Source organism: Alligator sinensis, unplaced genomic scaffold (assembly GCF_000455745.1).
Source record: "Alligator sinensis unplaced genomic scaffold, ASM45574v1 scaffold825_1, whole genome shotgun sequence".
Classification (NCBI taxonomy): domain Eukaryota; kingdom Metazoa; phylum Chordata; order Crocodylia; family Alligatoridae; genus Alligator; species Alligator sinensis.
Genome location: NW_005843420.1, coordinates 92,401 through 119,821, shown reverse-complemented (window position 1 = coordinate 119,821; position 27,421 = coordinate 92,401). Strand labels below are relative to the sequence as shown.

Sequence of the window (27,421 nt, the reverse complement as noted above, 5' to 3'; positions counted from 1 at the left end):
GCGCCCCCCCCCCCCCCCCAGCCTGAAACAGAGCAGACTTTAACCCTTGCACACCCAGAGCTGCAAGAAAGATGAAAAGGAAGGGGAAAATAAAGAAATGAAAAAAAGCTGACATGATTTTTTTTTGGGGGGGGGGGGGGAAGAGGAGGAGGAGGGAGATGAAGAGAGCAGATTCAGCTCTCAGTCACCTTGGTATAACTCCACCCAGGTTTGAGATCAGAGGGGCCTCTCCTCACCCGCCCAAAAGGCAGAGAGCAAAGTATGGCCCAAGTGCAAGAACCAGAAGGACACATAACAGCGGGTCACAGGCTCAAAGTGGAACTTCATTGAGGAAGGGTTGGAAACTGTCATTGGGGAGAGAAAAAACTTTCCAGATGATCAGAGGAAAAGGAAAACCCCACAGCTTCAAGGAGTGGATTTTTAATGCCATGTTTCTTTACATACGAGTGTTAATCATTAACAGCGACTCCTGCCAGAGACCATAAGGACGGAGAAGGTCCAGAAGGCAAATGAGATACCAGGACTTCGACCTCCAGGGAATCGATTTAATCTGATACTGTGCTGGGTCAGAACTGGCTGGCTCGGGGATGATGGCTTTTCCCTGATAGGAAGCACAGGCTTCAGTCCATATCAGGGTTGGGAACAGGTGTTAGAGGTTAGGCACAAAGGATCTCTCATATCCATGCTTTGTTAAGGTTTTCATAGCGTTTGAAAATTATCTGGGAATTTCTGATACAGGCTGGGCTACCATGTTTTTCCTCAAGACTCCTGGATGGAGAAGGGTAAGAGAGTGGGGTTCAGATGCTAACCTCCAAAACATGCTCTCAGCCAATTACCCTGGCCCTGCCCAAGCCAAGACAGATCCCTTTATATCACAGCCTCTGAAAAGCCAGGGCATGGAGAAACAATTCAAGATGGGTGTATCCAACCTGCCTTAACACTCCTCCTCGTCCCACAAACCCAGATCTCAGCTCAGATTTGGAAATTCAGAGGTGTGTGCACCAAACTTCTTAAGAGGCAAACGCTGATTACAGTTGCACCACCTCAGAGCCAGGATTCTGAGTTAAACTGGGTCAGGCCAGGTCAATTTGGAAAGGAAGCCTCCAGGAAAGGCTGCATGCTTTGGAGGAAGGGTGCCAGCATAAGGCATTCCCCTACCCTCTTAAATCAGTGCTAACTTCAGTGGCCCAGAAGGTGCTCTCCCTTTCAAATGAGACCAGAAATGTCTGCTTGCCTCCTCAAGTGCATGCTAAAGGTACACAGGATCCCCCCCAACACACACACCCAATGTCCTGCCTAGGTTTCAGTGCCTCCCTTGAACTTGCCCACCTCACTGCAAGTCAGCTGGTCCCGATGCATTTTCCCACGTGGGTGTACGAGGCTATCAGCCTCTGGAGGATGAGAATCAGAAGCCGGTAGAGTATCCAGATGGTGGAGTTGAGGATGCAAACCTATCCACTGTACTGTGGGCATGCACCCCTATGAGAATCTACTATAGTCTCCCAATGGGAGGATTTTTGGCTGCACAATTCATGATGATGCGGGACTGCTCTAAGGCTTTCCCTCTAACTTGTCCCTAGCTAAAAGGCCATAGGAGCAAGCAAGACAAGGGGGGCATCTGATCTCCAAGGCCTCTGGGTTTGGGGCTTACACATAGGATGCCTGCCATGGATTTGGGAGTATCTGAAGCTTGAGGCTGAAAAATCTGAGAGGCAGGATACTTGCCAGGGGCAGCGCCATACAGACCTGAATGACTGAGCTCTGCTCAGCTTATATCTATATCTGTACACATACGTCATTGTTTCAACTAGGATTCCCCTGTTTTTCGGGTCCTGTTTCCTTACCCATTTGCAGTGGTTACATTTCAATGTGGAAGAAGCAATTTTTGTGCAGTCACCTCTGGGGCAAGGTATTTCAGTGCTAGGTGAGAGATTTCTGTTAAAAGGGAAAAATAAGATGGTGGAGGGAGATTTGGGGACCCTTCAGGATGAAACGTAAGAGGCGCACAGAAGCCTGTATCAGCAATCCTGATCATGGTGGCACAACAGCCGAATAGGCAAGCTGGATCCCACTCAGGCTTATGCCTCAGTGCCAGAATGAGCTCGAACCAGACAGGATGGTACAGAGAGCAATGGGGGTCATTGCCCATCTCCCCATATCAGGGGTTTATATCAGGTCTGTTCAGCATCCCACATCTCACTCCTGAAGATGGATGGATATGTAAAGCAAGCTGGAGGATCTCTGTCTTCCTTCTTGCAAAACTCATATCTTACTCTGGTGGCTCTACCCTGCTATGGGCCGCAAAGCTCTGTTCCCTGGAGCACCCAAGCCGCCTGTGCTCACCCTTGCTGCTGATTTCCAGCCCCTATGCAGCAAAAGTAAGTACAGGCACAAGAGAATATCAGGGTGGGCTGTGGATGGGATAGACAGCATGGCATAGCTGCGAGCTACACTGGATATTCACAGGCCAGATCCAACCTCTTTGTGGGCTGAAGGTTGCTGACCCTTACCATAAAGATTTGGGACTCTGCTCCATGCTGATGAAATTGTTAAGCAAAGGTAACAACAGCTTATGCTTTCACAGTTCTCATTCTCTGCTGAACTAGCTCAGGCTCTGCCACTCTTTTCCTTTCGTGTTCTCATTCAACTTCAACACTGCTCCCAAACCAGGCTAGATGGCCCAGACGGGAACACAAGATAGAATTTGGGCTCTATTTTCACTTCATCCTTTGGAGGGTACAGAAAACAGTTTAAATAACTTGACTGCTGAGAGCTCAGTGCTTTATGGTGATTTCCCCTTGTATGCCCAGACAGACCAACAAGCTCTCTTGTGATACTTTGGGAAAGAAGCAAAGCAACTGAGTTTGCCCAAGCACAAAGCCCCACAAGATACACCCTCCAACCCACACAGCGATGCTGAGGGTACAGCAATTTGAGTAGCATTTTGCAATATGCCTGCTCACACCTAAGCAAGGTTGATCCTAATGCCTGGGCTCACAGGGCCAAAGTCCCTCTGCAATGAAGAGGGACTCTGATCTAGTTTTCACACATTGTTCTCACCTGAGTGGCTCATGGTGCTGGCAGAGACAAAGGAGCACATGCTCTTTCCCCTGCACTGGGTCCTCCTCCAGGGCAAAGGCTGGTTGATTAGCAAGGGCCCAAGCACAGAGTTTTGCTATATCTGTACCAAGGCTGAGAAGGGCACAGAACCCTCCAGGCAGTAGATCTAATTGTCTTTGGAAAAGTAGACTGAGGCTGGAGACAAACATGAAAGAAAATCAGCTGCACCCGAAGAACCACCTGCCCCATGTCCAAGAGACTTCTGTTTGTTGCGGGGGGTGGAGAAGAGATGCAAAAAGTGAGCAAAGATGAAAACAGGAAACCAGTGAGCACAGTAGGTCTCCATGATAAGGGGAAGGTGTTTCCTGTGTTCAGATCAACAGTCAAAGGGACCCAGATGGGAGACTTCGAAAGATTCAGACCAGGGAGGGGAACTAACACTGGAGATGACAAGAACCTGCACAAATGATAAGCTCAGCAGGAGCTTCAGAAAGCAACGGGCCTTCTGGATTATTGGTCTAGTGCCCTGTGTTTATAGGTAGTTGGTAACCCACAGGATTACCAAATTGCCACTTTGAGCCCTCACCCACAACTGGAAGGAACAATAACTGAAACACCAGAAACATACTACATAACATGCCACAGATAAAAACTGCAGAAACAAGAGCATTGGCAATGTCCTGCCACTGCAACAACAAGAAGATAATTAGATTTTTTGAGCATACAAGAACCTAAGAAAAAGACTACACCCCATGCTACAGAGGAAGGCCCAAAACCCTATAGTTTCTGCCAGTCTGACATAAGGGAACAATGGGAGAGGTATGACTAGTAGTTAAAGCAGGGTGGATTTAAGAGCAAGGGCATCAAGGGTGTATCTGTGGCTCTGCCACTTACCCACTGGGGGACCGGGAAAGCCACACCCTGAATCACACCTTGTTTTGCTCACCTGAAAAGAACGCTAATTGTTCATTAGCACAGGTTTCTCCAGACCATCATAAATGCCTTTAGTATAGGGGCAGGCAAAGTCCAGCCTGCAGGCTAGACTGGGCCCGTGGTGGACTCCACTTCCCAGCAGCCACTGCGGTGGCTGATTTCCATGGAGACCCCAGGAGTGATGGGGCTGTGACAGCGCGGGGACAGCGTTTCCATGCAGACTGGCCCAAGCAGTGCTGGTAGGGCACTGCTGCTCCTGGGGGCTCTGTGGAAACCAGCTGCAGTGGCATGGGCAGGTGCTGCTGGGGCTGCCAGCTGGATCTGCCATTTTGCCCGCTCGTGCTTTAGTGGCTTCTCCAGTGGTGGAGCATAGGGTGGATAAAAATCAATGATTTAAAAAAAAAATAAAAAATAAAAAAATCAATAAATAAAAAGAATCAGATTTTTTATTTCAATCATCTTTTTTTGATTCAATCATATCTTTTGATTTTTTGTTAAGATTTTAAAAAAAACACTTTATATAAAGATAGTTTTAATTTAATATATGTTAAAGCTTAAAGATATCATCATGGAATAGCGATCATAACTTCTAATCATATACTATTTGAGACAATATATTCATGTAACCTTTTTAGAAGTTTTATAAATAGGTCACAACAGGCCATAGACTATATTAGGGGCCCAATCTTATGGGGTTCCCAGAAGCCCAGCTATAGGTTAGAAAATGTTAAAGAAAACCACTCTACCCAATGGGACTCAGTGCTCAGTCTAGATCCCATTAAGCATCTCTGTGATGCTTAGTTTTAGTTCTCAAATGCTGGATTTGTGCCTCCAGGTATCAGGCAGACTAGGTTTTTTGGGTAGATGTGATATCTTTTATTAGATCAGCTAAATAGTTGGAAAAATTGTTCACAAGCTTTTGGGCACAAGCACCCTTCTTCAGGCCTAAGCTAGAGATAACGTCTTGTTAACAGCAGTATATGGAGATGAGAGAGAGCAGACCCGATTATTACCCACCCATCAGCCCTATTGTCTCTTTCAGATTTGTATACACACAATCAAGCCCTGGCCTCTCTCTAAAAGTGCAAAGTGTAAGAAGTTAAATGAATAAAGGATATTAAACAACAAGAATGCACTTTTGATAGGAAAGAATGATTAAATTGAGGCTTCCTGACACATGGTTTAAATAATGATTTAAATCAATTTGATTTAAATCAAATCCACCTTGGTGGAGCACAGCAAATACAAGGTCCCCCAAGGAGGAAAGGCACATCAACTCACCCTACACGTGGCAAGCTGGAAGCCTGAATGCCTCTTCCTGCCCTCTTCTCCATGACACTCATTTTAATCCAGGCCAATCCCCAACAAGAATAAACCCCTTCAAGAGAAGAACACAGTCAGAAGCACAGCCTAGGATCTTATGCTAGGTTAGTACTAATCTTCTGGGAAGGGCAGCGGCAATAACTCCCCTCTTGCACAGACACACCCCAGGTCCTTTGGGCTGATAATTAGGTGCTCTTACCCAGCCTAGACCTGCTGCTGCAGACTGGTAGCTGCTGCTTACACAGAAGAGGAACAGACACCAGGATCTGGCTAGTTTAAGAGGGTAGGGGACCTTCCCCTCTATCCAGCCCCAGACTGGGGGCACTGGCTGGCACATGGGGCCACTCCAACCCAGCCACACACACGCAGTGCCTAGGAGCTATTCTGCACATGAAAACAGTTTGTGGATTTCAGCCAAGGTTAGAGCACACAGGGATGCAGGTATGAACCTGGAAGAGGCAGCCAGAGATAAATAGCCCATAGGATACACATTCCTGGTCTGTGAGAGTGGGAAACAGATGAGAGAGGGGCTGGTGCCTTTTGGCTCCTGTTCCCAGTTGGGGCCTTCTGGCACGGTCCCCCTCCCCATCCTGTTGTGTTGGTGCCCAGAAAAGGGGCTGCTGAAGCTGGGAACTGCCCTAGCATTTCAGGATGCGGGTTTCCTTGTGAGACTATTTTTTAAAGCAGCAGACTGGTTTATAAGTGGTATGGGCAGAGGGAGAAACTGGGGAGCCAGGGAAGCTGCCATGTCAACATGGCTCATGACACTCATACCCTGACACATGTCCTGACACGGCTAGGCAGCTTGATCAGGGCCAGCACGATCCAGAAACCTCCTTCATAGCTGCTCACCGTTCCAGGGGAATCTGATACCTCATTTTCTTCCCATCACTTGTAGTCCCGCTGCCCAAGCGATTCACTAATAGGCTAATCAGAAGGCAGTGAATGGTAGTACAGTGAAAGCCAAGTTATCCAGCACCTTACAAGCCGGCATGCTCTGTTAACTGGGATGCCAGCTTGTAAGGGAAAAGTGAAACCAGAAGTTCCCACCGTGGCAAATCTGGTTTTGCGAAGCCCCCACGGCCTGGGGGAAAGCAGCCTGTGCTGCCAAGCCCCCACAGCCCAGGGCATAGCCACCTGTGCGGGTCTCCCCTCTCTGTCCCTTGGGGCCCACAGGAGGGGCGACGGCCCAAACGGGCAAAGACGCCTGTTCAGTCTGCTCCGTTAACTAGCATGTTTTGTTATCTGGCACCCTCCATTCCCTGTGGGTGCCAGATAACAAAGCTTTTACTGTACCTTGGCTGGGTAGAGGCTCTAAAATATCATCCCTCCCTGCCTTCTGCCTGACTTCAGACTAACAACGTTAACTACCTCTGTCTACTATCAACCAAACAGCAGGTAAGGGAGCCATCCTGACCATCATGTATATTAGGGTCTGGAATCTGCCCTGCTCAACTGCCTCAAGGTGCCACAGATAGGAAGAGACTATACTAGCTATTAAACATGCAAAGCAATCGGGCGCTGTGCCCAATTCTAACAGGGAAAGACATAAAACACAGTATATTGCTAAATTCTGGGAAGATCCAGGCAACTTCCCCACGGCGCCTCAGCTGGAAGACATGCTTGCTTTAATTGATTCTTTCTGGGATATTTTCCTGAGCTCGATGGAAGGACGAGCCACCAACTGGGCTACACATACAACAGTAGGAGAGGCTTAGTCTTCACATACAAATACCTTGGTGGCCAACTGACCACAGCAAGAGGTTCCTGTGCCAGCTTATGCCACTGGTGTGGGACAACACACCACTCCTGCCTCCAAGAGCCGCTCTAATTAAAGCGCTGCATCGTCTCATGTATCACTGTCCCCGCGCCTCAAAAGAGTGGTGGAGACACTTGAACTAAAGTTTGTTCAATGAGCTTTAGTTCAAGTGATCCTGCTGCCATTCTGAAGCACAGGGACGCTGATACACGAGACATGGAGGCTGGCTGGAGTGCAGTAATTACTATGCTCCAGCAGACTCAATTAATCAAGTCTTGTCCAACGCGGTGTAAGGGCAGCCTCCAATTCCCAGCAATCCCAACATTAACCTAATACACTCGGCAGACTTGACCCAGATCACCTTCCCAATGCAGTTCTTTGTAGGGCAGAGAGGAGCATCACTTACATGGTTTAAAGTTGACAATGCCTCCAAGGCTGGAGAGCCTGGCTCTTGGCCCTTTCCCTATCCTTTGTGCACTGGACAAAGAATTCCCCTGGATGCGCCTTGTTGCAGACCAGGAACAAGCTGACAACATCACTGTAAAAGCAGCAAGAAAGGATCCCTCTCTGTCTTGGCCTGCCACTCCTGGGAAAGAGAAGAGACTAGAAGACTAGAGAAGATAAGACTGAGAGGGGAATTAATAGCAACCTTCAGCTACCTGAAGGGGGGTTCGGAAGAGGATGGAGCTGGACTGTTCTCAGCGGTGACAGGTGACAGAACAAGAAGCAACAGTCTCAAGTTGCAGCAAAGGAAGCTTAATTAGATATTAGGAAGAATTTTTTCACTGGAAGGGTAGAAAAACACTGGACCATATTACACAGAGAGGTGCTGGCATCTCCATCTTTTTAAGACCAGGCTAGACAAGGCCGTGGCTGGGATGATCTAGTTGGGGCTGGTCCTGCTTTGAGCAGGGGGCTGGACTAGATGCGACCTCCTGAGGTCCCTTCCAGCCCTTATTTTCTATGATTCTATGAAAGAGGAAAGCCATGGCCCAAGGAGGTAGGTGTTAATGTATCTGGAGAGAGAAAGAGGAAATAAGAGAAAAAGAGAGCGAGACATTAACTAAAGGACTGAGGGGGTTCTGCAGAGTTGTGTGAGGCGAGGAACGGAGCTGAGATAGCAAGGAGGTTGCATGTCAGGATTGGGGGGCTTTGGTAGAACTGTATTGTAGGGTAGGCTGGGATAGCAGGACACTGTTGGAGAGGTTTAGGGGACACCAGCAGAGCTGGGTGTGCAGGGAACATAATGCTAGAAAAAGCAGTAGAGACTGCAGACTAGGATTGAAGAGATTGACAGGGCTAATGTTTTTGAAGCCCTCATCATTCAGCACTTTCCCTTGCCTATTGCAGGTGTGAGAAACTTCCCCTCTTCACCTCCCACCGCCCGGAACAGCCTCCTTGGATTTCTCTGTCACGCCAACTCGCCATTTGTTAGCAAACCTTGCCTGAAACCCCGCCCCTTCACCTCTTAATAACAGATGGAGGCACATTAAATCACTAAAGCCTTTCGAGATAATAATTTAAGCTAATTTTGCTTGCTGTGGTCATGATACACTTAGCACACCCAGCTGCCAAAGCATTTAGAAATGACAAACATACAATTCTGGAGCAATCAAGTCTTTTAGACCCAACACTGTAAAGTTACTAATGCAGAGGAGGTGGCTGATCTTGTAGTAGTAAACACTGGCCAGTCTAGTCAGGAAATCAGGATCAGTTCTCAGCTTTGTCCCAGATTCCTTGTGAGAGTATGGGCAAGTCAGTGAATCGCTTCCTTGCTGCCCCCCCCCCACTGTAAAAATGGGAAGAATGACCCTTCCTTCCCTACAAGTCTGTGATATTTAGGCCAAGATATCTGCAGGGCAGTCATTGGTCCAGGGGCAGGCAATTATTTTGGGCAGAGGGCCGCTTACTGAGTTTTGGCAAGCCATCAAGGGCCACATGACAGGCAGCCCAGGGCAGATAATTATTAATTTCCTAAATTTTTTAGGGGCCCCGTAAGCTGGAAAGAATGGCCTGATGGGCTGCATCCAGCCCCTGGGCCACATTTTGCCCACCCCTGGACTGGTCCTCAATTGCTTTGTAAAGGCTGTACCCAGGATATAAGAGCCTCTAGGTCAGCGGTTCCCAAACTGTACGTTGTGATCGCAAATGTGGTTGCATCATGAGCAGATGGGGTCATGGTAAACACATATCTGGGTTTTCCAGAGTGAAAAAAAATGCAAGAAAATGTGGGTTTCCCTTTGCAGACTGACAGAGTTCCAGCCTGCAAGGGGCTGCTTGGGGCTGGGGGGAGCAGGGGAGGGCCATCGGAGGCAGGGGGTGCCACATGCATGTGTGTGCTCAGTGGGCAGGACCTGGCACAGGAGGGAGTGCCGTGCCGTGCCATCACAGCCGCCAAAGTGAGGCACAACAGCAACAGTGGTGTGGAGTTGTGCCCCCCCTCCACTGCTACTGGGCGGGCAGGGGGCGCCTCACCTTGGCGACCACAGCAGCATGGTGCTCCCTCCCATGCTGGGGCCTGCCCGCTGAGCAGCGAAGCCCCCGGAGGGAGGGCAGCAAGGCGGGGAGCCCCAAGCCCACAGCAAGCAGTATGCACCCCACTCCCTCTCTGCCCAATGGGGTCTGCTCCGGCCATGCCACCCATGGGTGGGGGGAGCCACGCTTTGCACTCTGTTCTGGCTGCAGCTGCCACTGCCTCCCACAGGCAGCAGCCAGGGGGGGGGTGCTATTGGGGGGTGGACAGGGGGCTGCGGGCCCTAGCCCTGGAGCACCTGGGGGGTGGGGGACTGTGTGTTGGGAGTATGAGGCCATGCTGAGGAAATGGGGTCATGTTGAGGAAAAGTTTGAGAAGCACTGCTGTAGGTCCTGCCATGCATACAGAATCCCATCTTGTATTTCTAGAGTGCTCTTCCATCCTAAAGCTATCCCAGCCATGCCATCATGTGCAGGACAAATCATTCCAGCACTTAGAACCCCCAAAGTGCCATCATACAGCACTGCTGCCTGAACAACCACTAAGTAACTACTAGCTAGGGCAAGTGAATTAAAAAAAAATATATATACACATACAGACAGACACACACACACAAAATACAAAATATATGCAGTCTAAATCTGCCACTGCTTTTGAATAAATCCATCCATATCCACCATCCCCCGAACACCCCCCCCCCTTCAAAAATTAATTTTACAAAATGAGAGACGTTTGAGACTACTGGAACAGAATATTCTCTTAGACATGTTCTAGGGCTAGTGACATGAAAAAACAGCACTAGCATTAAAGAAATTCATAGATGGATTTGAAAACACATCTCTTGCTCCCATGGTAAGGCTTAATAGCCTAACTTTCAAGATCTACAAGCACTCTCAGCTCCTGTTAAAGCATGGAGGTAATCAGAAGCAGAGGTGATAAGTAGAAAAGGAGAACAAGCTTTGACCGAACACATTATTTAGTGCTGCCTCCCTATTTCTGTAAAGAAAGACTCTTACTTTCTTATCAACACTGTGCGGGGTTCAAATTTGAAGTCCACTACACAAAATACCCTCTTTGGTTTTTATTCTATTACTGTTATTATTAGGTACTGAGAAAGAGAAAAGCCTGGGGAATGTGCGTACTCCTAGCCACCAAACCCCCCTCCCCCCCACCCCAATAATCCCCCAGTAAACTATTTCCATCTCGGGCAAGATAAAGCTCAAACACAATCAGATCTCAGCAGCCCCCACACACTGTAGGATGGATGAGCCTTATTACATGGGATATCAACTGCAATACAACCTCAGGGAAGGGGGCATGCATGGGCAGAGAAATGGGGTACAGAGCTTTTCCCTAAACTATTGCTCTAATTAACATTATTTCCATCTGATGCTCAGTCACTTGTTCATGAAACAAGCAGGTATGGCCTCAATTTAGATCCTAACAGGGATGCACTCTACAGTAGCTTGCACTATTGTCATTTTCAGCAATCAAATCAAAGGTTCAACAAATGACCTTGAAATTTCTTCTCATCCATCTAGTACACCAATTCAAAGGGCTGGGGATATCAGTGTGCACAGATGTAGTTGGCAGTATTGTTACCCAAGATGTATCCAAAGTGGAGAGGAAGACAGACAGAAGCCTTTTTATGCAAGACAAGCGACATCCAATGACAGAAAAGATGACATATTTTGATTGCACAGTGCAAAGCAGGGGGGAATTAAACCTGCTGTCACTGTTCTTCTCCAGCAAAACCACCCTACCAAGTTAGCTGCAACACGGTGCTGGATTCTCTAGTGAGGCATATCCCAGACAAGAGACAACTTTAAGTCAGCCAGGCAGGCTGGGCGGGTGGGGATGGGGTCATTAGCAGGCTGGGGAACAAAACCAGAGCCCAAAGTGCCACTGATGGGATATTTCAGCAAAGAAGATTGTAAAACTGTGCCTCCTTGGAACAAACCACTGGGCCCATCCCCTTCAAGTGCTCCAGGACCTCATGTGAGCAAAATGGGACTATCTAGAGCAGTGGTTCTCAACCTTTTTAGATTTGAGGCACCCCTCAGGAAATGCCAGCTCTTGCCTTTCACTTGTTTTTTAGCTACAGAAAAATAATAGAGCAATTCTTCTGTTGCAAGTAACTCAGAAAGACCCAAACAGGTCAGAATGTTCTCAACACTATGGATTCCTATGTGAAATCTGTGGGTTTATATCTTGTGAATCAAGTTTGTACACCTTACAGTGCTAATATTATGTGGCAACCCATGGCACCCTTGAAAGGATCTTAAGGCCAGGGTACCAAAGAAACCCAGTTGAGAATCCTGATTTAAAGAAATAGAAGCATCCACTCCCATCTGTCCAGCAGTGAACACACCAGGGGAAAGCACAACACATCACACACCTAGCTGTGCAATATAATTCCATGGCAGGACAGCTGTCAATCATCTTATGCCTCAAACCCCAGAGGGGCCTATTGCTGATGTGTCTTAGAAATGCTTTGCTTATTCCTAGAAACATCTCCAATCCTTCAATTTACAAAGCCACTGGTCTCGAAATCCTGCAGCAGCAGCAACATCCATCGATTACCCATCCAAATAGGTTCCTTTAAAAGGCAACACATCATCGTTTCCCAGATCTTTTGCCAAGAGTCTCTATTGCAGGCTAAAGGACAAGAGATTGGAAAGAGCAGGAAGAAAAAACTTAGCATCTTTCCTAAGTTAGAAAGTACATCATAAACAAGCCTCACCTGATCTGTTCTGGCTCGGGGGATTGGTGTATAAGTGTCTGGCTCTCTCCTGGGGGAGGGGGGTCTCCGGGTTCCCCCCTCCCCCTTCCAGAGCCCTGTGTGAAGACTCAGTGCAAGAGAAGAGAAGGAACAGGTCTCTCCAGCCACTGAATAACTTGTTTGGCTCCCCGTTTTCCAGCCTGAAGCAAACACTCTCACTGCAAGCTTTCCCCCCTGCAAGAGACAGGCGAGTTTTGTACTTGTCTCCCCAGCCCGGAGGGAACTTCAAGCACCTTCCAAGAAATATCAAGACATTGTGGCCTTGTGGGTCTCTGGGGAAGAGGACAGAAGTGTAGGTGTGTGCCTGGCTTTTACTGTTCCCCGCCGATGTCACTCCAGGTTGCCTGCAGGCCAGGCTGTACCACTGCCATAATTGTTCAGTTGCTCTACTTGTCCTCACACATCTGTGTCTCCAGAAAGCGGTTGCTTGCAGGCCACAAGTCAGTGTCCCTCTATGCACCACTGTTTTCAGGCGCAAGCCAAGCTCCTGATGTCCCGTCTTGTAAGAGCCCTTCAGCTCCTGGTCATCTACTCCTGCCACTGGGAAGCAGGTCTGGTGTTGTGTCCTTGTCTCTGTTCACGTCCTCTTTAGCTAGGGTCTTGGCTCTGTATAACACATACACTTGTATTAGAAAAAGGCTCATGTCCCCAGCTGTTCCCCATGAAAACTGACAAGCTCACCTTACCTTCCCATTGGCAACAGAAGATGAGTGCCACCTAGACCCGCTTCCCTTGGTCCTGCTCCTCTCCCTGCCACACGCACGCAGAAGCCCAAGTCTAGCTGGAAGTCATCTTTCTGCTCTCTATTCCCACCCGAGTCCCAGCTACTCTCTCGCAGCCAGGGCCGACCAGAGTCACGCTCTCAACAGCTTTCCCTCCCGGGGTCCATGCAGGACATGTTCCTTCCTCGCCCCCCTTTTCCCTGGGTCAACCTGCACCGCACCCCTCTCCGTAAGGGTACCTCCGCCCCGTATCTCCCCCAACCCACTGCTCCTACGCCACATGCACCCAGCCTCCCCCTCCCCCAAGTGGCCCATTCAACCCAGTGTCTCCCTCCACATCCACTCTTGTTCCTGCTGCCACGAGACCCCCCCCCCCCGGCCAAGCCTCTCTCCTTCCTCACCGCGGGGACCCCCCGCCAGGCCCCTCCCGGCCTCTGCCCGTCCCCGTCGCTCTTGCCTGCCTGCTGCGTCTGCCAGGAGCGGGAGGGGAGCCTTCCTCCTCGCCCCTGCCTGGGGGGGGGAAGGGGCATCTCCTCCCGTCCCGTCCCGCCGGGATCCCGAGGCGGCGGCGGCGGCTCCCCCCCCCCGACCCGACCCGGAGCGGCCACCAGGTTCCAGCCACTTCCGCCTGCCGCCGCCGGAAGCGAACCCATAGCAACCGAACGTCCCGCCCCGCGCCCCCCGCCGGGCCCCGCCCCCCGCTCCTCCTCCTCTGGCTGCACTCGCGATGGAGCGAACCATTCGGGATGCGGGGGGGGGGAGCGGGAACCCTGCTTGCAGAAGAGACGCTAGTTTGACTTCAAATTGATTGGCTGAGCCGCTTTCTATTCCGTTGAGGGCCTTTGTCCTGAAGCATTCCTCTCGCTTTGACCTTTTGACAGTTATTTGATGCGCCCTCTCCTTCCCCCCTTTAAGTGGAATGGGCTCTTCCGCCTCCCAGTCAAGAGCGGGGGCTGGACCGTCCAATTCTGTCCCTGATGGGGGGCTGTAAATTCACTTCATGTCTCCGACAGGAATGAGAGGCTATTCCTCCTCCCCGCGCTGTGACGTGCCCCTCCCCTTTCACCATATCAACGCAGGCGGGAGACAGAGGCTTTCATCATTTCTTCCCCCATCCCCCCCCCCCCGCTGGTGGAAATAGTCTGACCCTGAGGGCCGGAGAGATGCGAGGGAGGAAAGCCCCGGCTCCACCTCCGCAGCTCTGACCACGCCCCCTCATGCAAACTCCGCCCCCTTTCCAGGACCCCCTAGCTCATTTCTGACTTCACTCCGCTTCTCCTGCCCGCTCTTGCTTGCCCTGCTGGTCCTTCCCCTGCCTTCACCGCCTTTCCCTGCACCTAGCCCCCGGCAGCCTTGCATGTGATCATGGTTGTGCCTGCACACGTGTGTACATGTGCATGTGCATAGCTTCAGTGGGGACAGGGGCAGGGCCCTAAGCCAAATCCCATAGTACTGTCCACTGGACCCAAAGAGCATTGCCAGTCTCCAAATGCCTGCCACCAGGTTGGCCAGGTGGGCTTCTAGCTGCCCAGCCCTATGTCTCTGCCTGGTCAGGTGCTTTGCTGTATTAGTATTGTTACCATTATTGTTGTAACTGTTATCATATTGCAATCTATGACTTTTGTTACACACACACACACACACACACACACACCCTTCCCAGTGTGAACATGCATGTGCAGACACGCCTTTCTAGTGTTAAGACCAGAACACACACCCACTCACTCCCCAGTGTTAAGACCAGAACTCAGGAGGCCTGACTCTCAGCCAGTGTTGTCAACTCTGCTTATAATAAGTGGAATTGGGCCTGGTTTTTTTTCTGTTTTTTTAAAGTTGCTTTACTTTTTTGAGAATTGCAGCACCTCCACATTCCCTTTCTTTCAAATGGGTTGGGTTTGTTTTTAAAGGCAGTGTCGCTTTTTTTTCTTGCAAGATTTGGCAACACCGCCCTCAGCTCTTCTGTGTGCTCTAACCATTACATCTCCTTCCTGTCATAGACCTACAGATAGCACCCGAGAATCCTCCCAGTGCCATTGCTCCAGCCCAGTGGTTCTCAACCTTTTTTTTTATAGATTCATAGATGCTAGGGTTGGAAGGGACCTCAATAGATCATCGAGTCCGCCCCCCTGCATAGGCAGGAAAGAGGGCTGGGTCTAGATGACCCCAGCTAGATGCCTATCTAACCTCCACTTGAAGACCCCCAGGGTAGGGGAGAGCACCACCTCCCTTGGGAGCCCGTTCCAGACCTTGGCCACTCTAACTGTGAAGAAGTTCTTCCTAATGTCCAGTCTAAATTTTTGTATCATGACCCATTTGTAAACATCAATGACCAGTCCCAACCCAGTGCCCCTCGTTCCCGACCAGCTTCCCGCCAGGCCCCCAGGGTGTGGGGCAGGGGCTGAGTGTGTGGGGTGGCGCGGTGTGGGGCATGGGGGGGAGGCCCAAGCAGCCCCTCGCAGGATGGAACGCCGCCAGCCTGCGGGGGAAAAGCCACAGTTTCCCATGGTTTCCCTCTTTTAAAGGAGAATCCATTTTTAAAGTTTGTTCGCAACCCTTTCATGTATTGTTGCGACACACTTTTGTGTGATGACCCACAGGTTGAAAAATATTGGTATAGCGATTATGGTTATTGTCTTGTAACTGCTCTCATATTGTAATATATAATTTTAGTTAATGGGAATTAAATGCAACCCCCACCAAACTTCCCAGTGTTAAGACCAGAACCCAGGAGGCTTGATTCCCAGCTCTTCTACTTGCTCTAACCATTACAGCTCCTTCTGTCATGGACCTAAGGACAGAACCCAGGAATCCTCTCTCCTAGTGCCATTCCTTTAGCCATTTCACCTGCTTCCTCTGCTACCTTTCAGATGCATACAAGGAGCAATTCCCTGCTAAGCAAGCCTAACCATCCCAAAGTAATCTGCAGGTCCTTTTCCAAATAATGCAAAGGTCACACACTAGACAAAAAATCCTTTGCTAAGCACTTTCTCGGGCATGGACTTTGTTTTCTCCTAAACTGGAATGTAAATAAGATTATTCAGGCAAATTCTAAAAGTCACAGTAGCAAGGGATCACGAGTTTCCATGCACCTGCATATTTCTCCACGTGCCTCAGAGATTATTGTCCAGCCCTGGCAAAAAGCTGGTTCTAGGCTTCTAGGGCATTTTTAAAGAGCTAGACTGATTTGCAGCACAGACCCGGCATCTGGCAGAGAATTTCATTTCTATTCCTTTTAGCTCTGCATTTATTCTGCATGTATCTCCATTCATGTGTGTTTGCTGTAGTGCATGTTTGCTGCATATACAGTATTTACCAAATTTATGGCATCTGTTTGCTGAACGTGCATATCTTATCTGAAGGATGTACAATCCTGCTTGCTGCTTGCATAGCACATGTGCTACATCACGCGGCAGGGAGGCTGCAGACATAGTATATGTTTATTATCCCTATACTCTATGTTAGTTGAATGAACCATTCTTGCCAAATGTGTACATGGTCTGCTCACTGTATACATAAGGCCTTTCCTTGACAAATGGAGTACCTCCTATTTGCAATATTACTATATATATTTACTATGAATAATGTCATTTGCAGACATTATCTGTGTTTGTTATTTTTATGTGCCACTTCCTCAAATGGCTCATGTTATCTACCTGCAGAGTGCGTGTTTGCAGCATTGTGCAGCAATGGAGAGAGGCCCCTGGGCTGCCAGATGGATGACCCCATTGTAGACCATTACAAGAGGGATCCAGAACCCTCTGCAACACACTCCAGGACAATCCGGAGAGCATGACACAGAAAGCAAATAAAGGTCTTCCCTAGCTTGGGCATCCTGTCAATTTAGATCTCTTCAATAAACCATTGCTTTGATCATGGGTACTGGCTGCTTTGCAGCTTCAAGAGCTGGGAGCTCTTTCTGCAGGCTCCAAACCTCACTAATAGGAATCACATTTGCTTCCTTAGCAGAAAGCAGAAGCGGCAAGAAAATAAGGCAGGTCTTACCCACTGCTTGGTTCTCCACTAGTGCTCAAAAGGACTCACGCCTCCTTCAAACAGCAGAAGGAGCCATGCTCCTTTTGCCAGGAGAAAGCCATTCTCTTGCAGTTACATAATGGCTTTGTGTGCAGTGCAAAGCTCTGATGTCTACATGCAATGGAAGGATGCCCAGCTCTCTGCCATGACTCATCCATGTGGGCCGTCATGCTTCCTCCAGAAAAACAAATACAGGGCAGTTGGCAGCTTAGTAACCGGAATGCCAAAGGTTGGCTCAGGCTAGTACACACATACTCCCACATAAAAGACCTTTTCTTGAGAATAAAAAAAGAAAAAAATCCTGAACTGTAATGAACTTCTAATACTTAAGAACTCATTGTCTACGTAAGTCCAGATTTTGTAGAAAAGCTGCTTCTCAGTCACAAACCTAGCCTCTCACTGCTTAGGGCAATGTCACCGGTCAGCTTTACAAGGGGAACCAACATTAGGCTTATAAAGCAAATTTAAATGGAACCTTAACAGCGGTGAATCACTCTCACAGTACTTTGGATAGACCCAAAAGGCCTGTTCTCCAGATGGGATGAGCACCCGCAGCTTCTATTGACATCAGATGGAGTTGCAATTATTCAGCATGCTACAACCAAGACATTCAATTCTCTCTTCTTGGATACCAGTGATTTCTAAAACTGTCATCAGCTCCAGGGACTGAGCCTGGAAATTTCTGTTTGGGACCTGGCCAAATACATGGAAGACTGAAATATCTATGCCTAATGACACCAACAAGCATAAGGCTGTGAAGTCCCTTATTTATAAGGGGTAAATCTGCCCTGTCTTCTGCCTAGCTTCGATTATGTGGCTAACTATCTCTTGCTGACAAACATTGCATAGATGGGGTTGACTGGAGGGAAGCGAGGCAGCCTGAGTTAGTTTTGTTTGGGGGAAAGAAAGGGCAGCTTAGAGGGCAGAAGCACTAGGGCGGCCCTTGCTCTGAAGCCATGTAAAGGTTGAATTCCAGTGAATGCCAGAGCCAGGCAGTATTTGGAAATCCTATTGAAGGTTTTGCTGAAACAAACTCTCATAAGCAGCTGCAAAGAGCTTTTAAGCTTAGAAGGGATCTTGGACCCTTTTCATCAAGTGAACCTAGAAGTGAATGTGTTACTGTCTCCTTTTAGTGTCAGAAAAGTTAAGCTAATGAAATCTGGCTAGAGATTCTTCATTCATTTGATGTACCTGCTTTAAATGAAATCTGCAATATGTCACAATTTCTCAGCTACTGGAAATCAGCCTAGGTCTGTATATGGCATTCAAGTATGTTTGTCAGTTTATACCTGCTGAGAACCAGCCCCATGTGAGGCATAAGCTTCATCTCTATTATTAATGAAAGATGAGACTTAAGGAACACAGAAATGGCAATGTAAGGTAGACTGTAAAGAAGGCAGCTTGCTTCTGCACTATTTATGTGTTATCTTAAAGCAATTTCAATAGATGAAATGTCACTTTAAACACTCCAAGAAAAAGCAAAAGCTCAAAAACCTTAACTTTGGCTCAGAAGACAGCTTTCAGTGAACATGTTACTTCTCTTTCTGAGTTCTGTAATCTTACTACTGAAATACTGAGAACATTAGAGCTGGTGTAACTTTTATTTGCAAATACTATTAAGTGATTTTAGGTCACTACTTATTAATTATAGAGAAAATGGGCATACCTGCAGGGATTGTATATGACTGTTTGATAATTTATGTGAAAAATGGCAAAAATTAGGGGCAAAGTTAGTCTCAGAGAATTTAATAGCTCCATTTACCTCTTACATCATCTGGAGAGAGGATTCAGAACAGTTTTTTTTTCCTCCGCAAAAAATCAAGAAGAGGCTCAAGTTTGAATGGAACTAGCAAAAATCCAGAAACTTAGGGAACTTTTTATCTACATTCAAATTAAATAGAGATGGAATACCATTTTAGGGTTTAGATCAATACTGAATACTGAGAGTAATATCTGAAAGATTGACTACCTCTGTGTGTGTGTGTGTGTGTGTGTGTTTGTGTGTTATTCTTGCTTGATGGATACCAGTGCTGGGGGATGACTTCCAAAAGCTCCCGTCTCCTTCTTGCAAAGTCAGCTTCCTGTGTGGGCAGAACCTTAAAGGCTGCACATTATCTGCCTGGCCTGCCTTGGCCTTCCTGTCTCCTAAGATTCATAACTGCAGAGGTGGGTGACCCCTATTTTTCCCAGTTCCAGGGCAGGGGGCGGGGAATTTTGCACAGTATCTGGACCATGGTCCCAGGATGGCTCTGGCTGGTGGTCAGAAGAGGGAAGACAGCTGCACCTGGGTCCATGGAGCCCCGGCACAGCTTGTTGTATGCACACACGTGCCGCTGGCAATGAGCTTTGCTGGGGGTCTGTGGACCTCAGTGCAGTTGCTTGCAGCTTTCCGGCTGCCTGCCACAGCCAGCCCGGGACCATGGTCCAGCTTGGGGATGGCCCAAAACCATGGCTTAATTACCTTGGGAAGTCCGGGAAGCCATTAATCTATGCTTAATAATGTCCAAATTAATGTTTTCCCCAGGCTTAATCAGGGTAATTTAGCTGTGGTTTTTGGGTCATCTGGAAAAATGCATGGAGGGGTGAGATTGCGGGGACCCCTTGGTCAATCAGAGGCGGGGACGGGATGGTTCAGCCGGTGAAAGTGGCAGCTGGCTCCAGGATCTGCTCACAAATTCAGCTGGCCAGACACTCTTGCAGCAGCCAGGCAGCAGCAGTGAGCTACCATGGGGTGAAGCCAGCAAGCCTAATCAGAAAGCAGCTGTGAGCAGCTGGGGAGGTTACCTGACTGGGAACAGGAAGGGTCTGAGATACATAGGCCCAGGACTGAACCACAGTGGTTATTTTGGCCCTGTTGGAGGGGAAAGAGCTCTGAAGCTGGGAGCCTGCAGAAATCTGCCAGGAGGTCTCTGGAGCTGATGGGGGACCTGCAGGTATGGCAGGGATGTATATGAACAGAATGGAGTAATTTGTGTTGCAGCTGTTCGGCTTATGATTTTTGTTTATAGCTTAAACCGGTGGACCAGGTGGGACTCAAAAGACGGGATATGGAGGTCCCAGAGGGCCACAGAGGCATGAGCTTGCTGGAGCTGGGTGCAAGCTTCAGTTTTGCCAAGAGGGCAAGACTCAGGGCCAATGGCCCACCAGTAGAGAAAGCAACAGAGATAGACAGGGCCAAGGACCCAGTGCCTATGAGATGCAAACTTGGGGTCAAGGACCCACAGTTCATGATGGGCAGAGAAAGGGCTAGAGAGCCACAGCCCAGAGAGGCAGAGTTTGGAGGCCAGAGGGACCATGAACCTGTGAAGGGTGGAAATACGAGCCCAAGAGGGTGAGACAAGGGTCGGAGCCTGAGAAGCCAGGCCTGGTGCGGTGGGTCAAGGCCAAAGGGACCAGCCAGAGAAGTGGGGTTGGAAGCTGAGAAGGCCAAGGACCCAACAAGGGAGTGGAGGTCTAAGGCAGCCTGGTGGCATGGGGCAAGGTGCTCACTTAAGTATGGCTGGAAATACCCTCAAGGCATGGGCATGGCTGTAGGGGAGTTTTGGAGGCTGTGATTAATCCCTAAGGCAATAAATGTCCTAGGGGACATGTATGAGCCTGGTTGGCCTATTAAGTGTGAAGTTTGCAGTGAGTCCCAAAGGATCTGAGGAGATCTGCTGGCCCATGAAGCTTGCTTTAGGGCCCTGGGACAGCCTCCCTTCCCAAATTTTATTAAGAGCATCAAGGCATGGCAGGATAGAGCAGAGGCGATGCGTAGTGTGGCGGTGCATCCCCTACCAAAAGGCGCCGTTGACACTGTTGGCAACACCTGCAGGTGGTTGCCGCTTCCCAACCTTGCTGCCAACACTGCCGGCAGCATCTGTGGGAAGTCTGTGATCCCTGCTGGCCACCGCTGATGCTGCTGGCGGTGTCTGCGGGTGGTTGCCAACCTCTGGTCAGCACTTGCTCCCCTTCACCCCCCACCCCGAACTCCACCGCTGACAATGCTGGCGGCATCTGTGGGAGCTCCCCTGCTTACCACCGCCAGGCTTCTGCCACCACCGTGCCCTGCCAAGTGCCAAGGTCACATGTCATTCATGGGCAAGGGTAGATGGGGGTATCTAAAGCCACATCAGAAGAGGAGCAGAGAGTGACCATGAAGGGGGTAGCACAGCCGCTGCTGAGGCACCTATCCTGTTACATCATGTCACCATAACTTCATTGATACTTGATTCCAAGATAAATTAAAGCTAGCTTTTGTGTGTACAACGAGGATATACCCTGAAAGATGGAGGAATTCAGGAAGATATTTTCAAAAATATATAGGCATACAAGATTGTTAGCAGTATTTACAATATCACCTATGCAATTTAAATGTGTACAGCTCCCACTACCAATCCTACTAAATGGCTATCTGAATTAACTGCCAACCTGTCTTGAAAATCTACCTCCTAACCCCCTTAACCTACATCAATGCTCTTCCACCTCCAGCACGGTGTTCACCCTCATTGATTTGGAGCATCCATGCATTCCTTCACAAAGAGGCTTCTTCCATAGCTCCTCACTAGAGACCCACACACAAATCCCCCTCTCAGACGCACTCTGACTCTACACTTAACAAGACCCAAAGCTCCCAATTTAGATCATGGCCTCATTCTGCCAGATGCTTCACAAACACGGGAAGAGACCTTCCCTGCATCAAGCTGAGATCAGAGCCTCCCTGTACTGGGTGCTGCATAGAGACATATGAGACTGCCCATAAAGAGCACTGTACGCTGGCAAAGGATGAAAGGCACAGAAAGGGAGGGGTGTGATTTACATTAAGTCATGAAGGAGGTCAAGAGCTGTACTTCCTCTTCCTAGCCCCGACACTAACTCTTACTCAAATTGTCCTAGCTCACTTGGCTCGGGCTTCATTGGAGGGTGGCTCCTTTGCGTGCACACAGAGCCTCTAGCGCGGTGGAGAGAATGGCAGCCCCGTGTGTGGGTGGGAGAAGTACACAGAAGTGTAAGCTGTGAGATCTTGGTATGGGGTTGCAGGGCATCCTGACACACAGGGGGATGGAAGGATGGAAGAGGCCCCTGGCATGTCATACTCATTCATGCTACAAAAGCAATAATGTGTGGGACTCTGTTTTTTATCTAGTGGATAACTTAAGTACTTACCATATGTACATTTTCCACATACCTGTGCTCTTTCTTTTTATTTTTTCATTCCCAATGCTTTTCGCCCTACTGCCCAACAAAAAAATGACACGGACCACATAGATAAAATGACAGAGAGCAGAAGCAGGGCAAAGGTGGCTCATTTATTCTATGATATGGGCAAACTAGTTGCGGTTTTTATTTAATCAGTAAATATGAGCGGAGATAATTTTCAGTTTTATGTTTCTGCCAAAAGATGGCAGTAAGAGCAGCTATGTTTGCTAAGCCTGCAGCTGAAGTGGATCGGAGGTAGACCTGCTTTCCCAAAGTACAGAGCAGTGATTCTCAACCAGGGTGCCCTGAGAACCTTTCAAGGCTGCCACACAGAGTTAGGCATATTAGGTGTGCAAATATGATTGCAAAATAAACGCAGAGATCTTAAATCTTGAATCCATAATGTCATAACACCCTGACCCATTACTGTCTTTCTGAATTCTTTGCAATTGAGAATTGCTCTATTATTTTTCTATAGTAAAAAAGTGAGTGAAAACTAAGTGCTAACATTTTCAGAGGGACATCACAAGTCTGTCATGGGGTGCCTTGAGTGCAGAAAAAATTGGACAAGTCTGTTATACTAGTTTAAATCTGTCTGGAATGGTTCAAAAGTGGACCTGGAAAATAAGGCAGACAAGGTTCTTTGGTAGGTGTGATATCTTCTATTAGACCAACTAAACAGTTCATAGATTTCATAGACATTAGGGCTGGAAGGGACCTTGGGAGATCATCGAGTTCAGTCCCCAGCCCTAAGGGCAGGAAGTCAGCTAGGGTCAAAGGATCCCAGCAAGATAAGCATCCAAATGTTTCTTAAGAGTCCAGAGTAGGTGCTTGCACCACCTCAGGAGGGAGTCTATTCCAGGCCTTGGGGGCTCGAACAGTAAAGAAGTTTTTCCTTATGTCCAGCCTGAAACGGTCTTGGAGGAGTTTGTGACCATTGGACCTTGTCATCCCTTGGGGCGCTCTGGTGAACAGGCATTCCTCCAGATCCTGATGTACACCCCTTATGTACTTACAGGCAGCCACTAGGTCCCCCCGAGCCTGTACTTTTCCAGGCTGAAAAGTCTCATGGCTCTCAGGCTCTCATCATAAGGCCTGTTCTCCTGCCCTCTGATCATGCGCGTGGCTCTCCTCTGGACTCTCTCAAGCTTCTCCACATCCTTTTAAAATTGTGGAGCCCAGATTTCATGCAGTCCTCCAGCTGCAGCCTCACCAAGGCTGAGTACAGCGGGAGGACGACATCCTGAGTTTTACTTGAGAAGCATCTATGGATGCAAGCCAGAGTTTTGTTTGCTTTACCAGCTGTGACATTGCATTGGTGGATCATGTTCATCTTGTGGTTAATCATGACCCCCAAGTCCCTTTTGGCCGTGGTGCTAGTGAGCGTAACACTGCTGAGCCTATAAGTGTGATGCGGGTTTTTTCTCCCGAGGTGGAGTACCTTGCATTTTTCTGTATTAAATGTCATCAGGTTTTTATCCGCCCATTTTCTAAGCTTGTCAAGGTCGGCCTGGATCACCAGCCTATCCTCTGGTGTAGACGCTTTACCCCAAAGTTTGGTGTCATTGGTGAACTTGGCTAGTCCACTTCTGAGACAGTTGGAATTGGAAAAATGTTCTTTGCAAGTTTTCAAGCCCAAACACGCATCTTCAGGCATAGGAAGAGTCTGTTGGTGATTTGTGAGACTCTTCCTATGCCAGAAGAGGGGTGTTTGTGCTCGGAAACTTGCAAAGAACATTTTTCCCAATTATTTAGTTGGTGTAACAAAAGATATCACACTTACCCAAAGAACCTTGTTGGCCTATGGCTGTAGACCAACATGGTGACAACCACCCTGGAAAATAAAGTACTCTTGAACCAGTTCCCTGTGAACGGGATCAGTGATGCACTGACACCAAATGTTCCCTGCAGTGGGTCTGGCCAGTCCTCTGGGCATCTCCTATGGCATTGCTTCTCCCCCATTCTACTGTAGGGGCGCTTACAGAAGTTATTGATCATGCTCTAACTTTAAGCACTTTACACAAAGCATTTAAAGTTACAGTGTCATGGAAAGTCAACAGATGTTCAGTGTTTGGTGGGGGCTCTGAGCCTCCATGCACTGGCTGAGGCCAGGAGGCAGGCAGCTCTGTAACCTGCTCTGGGAGGTTGATAGCGGGGCCAGCTGGTGTCTCTGGGCTTGGTTCCCTGCCCGCCTGAGGCACCAGCAGCTGGTTGGGCTCCCAGAGTCTGTTTCAGGGAAAGGACTTGTTGAGCGATGCCATCAGGCACTGGGGACCCTCTCCCTGGGGGTGCGGATGCTGGCCAGGCCCTCCCGGGGCTGTGCTCTTCCCTTCCTTCTATGGTGGCACAAGGAGGAGACTCTACCTCCTCCCTGTGGCAAACCAGGGGCGTGACATGTAACCCTGGCAGCAATAAAAGTTCCCTATGGCAGTCTAATTTAGAATCCCTTCACTCATTACCTGATTGAAAAAGTTACTTTTCCATGCAATTGGCCATTTTAAAAGCACTCTGCAGCTGTGCATGTGCATTATGACATAGCTGTAGAGCACTTTCAGGTGCCAGACTGCATGAAAACGTTACTTCTCTCTACACATTAACTGGCCGCTCTGGTATATGACCAGAACTCGATCGCCGTTCCCCAACACACTTTTGCTGACACTTGTTATCAATGAGCTCCCTTGCACTGTTTATTCAGTAAAATCTGTCTTTCTAACAACCAGCTGTGTTCTCACTGCTTAAAACTCCATCCCTTCATCACTCCCCTCTCCCCCCGCCAGTCTCTGGGAACCCAAAAGTATGTTTCCAAACACGTACATGCATGCACCCAAGTCAGGCAAGCACACTGCAGAGTTTGGCCAAGTGCAGGCTACTGACCCTTACTGGACTCATATTTAGGAGAGAAGGGAAAGCAAAAAAATGAAAATGCCTCCAGTGACAGGTGACCTATCCCTGAAACTCCCAATGCATGAGTGCAAACACTCCCTGACACACTTGTCCACTGCAAGACATGCTGGATGGGTACTCACTTGCACCCCCTCTGAAAAAGATGTCAGCTGCAGCAGCCTCCTGGGGATACTGGGGTTGGCCCTCCACTGAGATTATTTCTCTTCAGACACACATCAACTTGCAGACAGTAAAAACTGGCAGGCACTACTGAGCTGGGCCCAGCAGCTGGTTGGGCTCCCAGAGTCTGTTTTAGGGAAAGGACTTGTTGAAAATAATGACCTAGAGAAGAAAACACAAGTTTCTCATTCTTCAGTCCGCCTCACTTTGGACCAGGTTAGAACCATTCCTCAACTGGAGAAGGCTCTCTATCCAATTTCCATGTAACTCAAGCCAGGCAGTCCCATTTCCTTTTTCTGGCTTATGTCCTCTGCATCCAGAACTGCTTTCCTATTATTCTCCTTAGGGCCCCATGCACGTCCTTGTTCCTCAGTGTATAGATCAGGGGGTTCAGCATTGGGGTGATGAGACCATAGCAAAGTGAAACCATCTTGCTCTGGTTATGGGGTTTGTTGGATGGGGGCTGCATGTACATATAGGTGGCTGTGCCATAGAAAAGTGATACCACCATTAAGTGGGAAGTGCAGGTATTAAAGGCCTTGCGCCTGCCCTCAGCTGAGCGGATCTTCATTACAGCAGCTCCAATATAGCCATAGGAGACTAGGATAAGGCCCAGAGGCATTGGTAACAACACCACAGAGGCGACAAGCCGCCCAATCTCATTGGTGGAGGTATCGGCACAGGCCAGTTCGAGAAGAGCTGGCACCTCACAAAAGAAGTGGTCAACCCGGTTCCGTCCACATAAGGGCACGCGCAGCAACAGGCTAGTCTGCACAAGGGAATTGGTGATGCCACTTAGGAGGCGGTGGTTCATGATGCTGGTGTAGCGCAGGGGCTGGCAGACGGCTGCATATCGGTCATAGGCCATGACTGCCAGCAGGACACACTCGATGGACCCCAGGCCAAGGAAGATGAAGAGCTGCGCCACGCAGCCGGCCCAGGAGATGGTCTTGAGGGTGCTCCGGAAGTTAACCAGCATCTGAGGCACAGTGCTGGTGGTGTAACAGATATCCAGGAGAGAGAGATTGCTGAGGAAGAAGTACATGGGCGTATGGAGACTAGGATCCAAGCGTGAAACCACAATAATGGCCAGGTTCCCCAGCAAAGTCACGATGTAGGTTATCAGAAAGACCACAAAGAGCAACTTCTCCAGGTATGGCTTGTCAGAAAGCCCCAGTAGGATGAACACTCCCTGGGAGCTCCCATTGCCTCTTTCTTCCTGCTGGGAGAAAGGACAAAGGTAAGGTTGAAAGGAGCAGCTGTAGAGCGGAAGGGAAATATTCACCGACAGCTCTGTGTTTACTCAGAAGGGATCATTCCCACTTGTGGCGTTTTACAGACTATCAGGCCCAATTGGTGCGAGCAGTGAGATCTCTGTGCGTTTTGTTACAGAAAAGTGGATCATAGAATAAGAGTTGTCACAGATCTCAGGGGTCATCTACAGCACATACCACATTGACGCACATTTAAGATGAGGTGCCCACCCCCAATTCAGCATGGAGAGAAAAACTTCTTGTCTTAGACTCAAGTACAAGCCAGGCAAACTGCTGTGGCTGTGGACAGGGTCAGCATGGCTCATGTGGCAGGCAGGGGGTGCATGGGAGAGCGTGGGGAAGGGGTGTATGATGTGTGTGGGCGTGCTTGGGGATAAGAGTGGCATGGGGGCAGGCATGGAGGGGATATGTGGGGGACAAGGGGCATGGGGCAGGCTGCTTGTCCCCTAGTCACTGCTTCCGCTGCCACTGCTGTTCTCTGTGACAGTGGTGGGAGGGATGAATTTAAGAGGACCCTCCATAATTAGATTCTAGCCAAGAAAATTAAAACAAATTTATAATTTTCCATGTCTACAATCTAATAATTGGGGGGGCATCTTAAATTCAGGGCTGTCTTAGATTCAAGTAAATATAATAATCGGAAAATGGGATCTATATGCCTGGCAGTGGATAGCTCATAGATAAATGAATCTGCTTTTATTGGTGGTAGACTAGGACACACATGCTGAAAAAGGAATTTCATAGATGCTAGGTTCATAGAATCATAGATGGTAGGGTTGGAAGGGACCTCAATAGATCATCGAGTCCGATCCCCTGTGTAGG

At 48.8% G+C, this 27,421-nt stretch overlaps 2 protein-coding genes across 4 annotated transcripts in view; both read right to left on the bottom strand.

Moving 5' to 3' along the window:
• The window catches only part of MGAT1 (mannosyl (alpha-1,3-)-glycoprotein beta-1,2-N-acetylglucosaminyltransferase), a 26,926-nt gene extending 13,251 nt beyond the window's left edge, over nucleotides 1-13,675 (bottom strand). Inside the window, exons 1-3 of one of the 3 annotated variants that reach the window (XM_025195169.1) lie at nucleotides 13,454-13,675; nucleotides 12,292-12,936; nucleotides 5,275-5,371 (exon numbers count right to left, since the gene is read on the bottom strand). The gene's annotated coding sequence lies outside the window, so the exon portion shown is untranslated. Of the gene's footprint in view, nucleotides 1-5,274; nucleotides 5,372-6,090; nucleotides 6,108-12,291; nucleotides 12,937-13,453 lie in introns of those variants that run through there. The other 2 variants (XM_006038643.3, XM_025195170.1) reach the window with 2 other exon arrangements.
• An 11,951-nt stretch (nucleotides 13,676-25,626) lies between these two features.
• LOC102374873 (olfactory receptor 2G6-like) overlaps nucleotides 25,627-27,421 on the bottom strand; it is a 5,463-nt gene continuing 3,668 nt past the window's right edge. Inside the window, exon 2 of the mRNA XM_014527307.1 lies at nucleotides 25,627-26,534. Coding sequence (XP_014382793.1) covers nucleotides 25,627-26,534 — 908 coding nt within the window. The remainder of the gene's footprint in view (nucleotides 26,535-27,421) is intronic.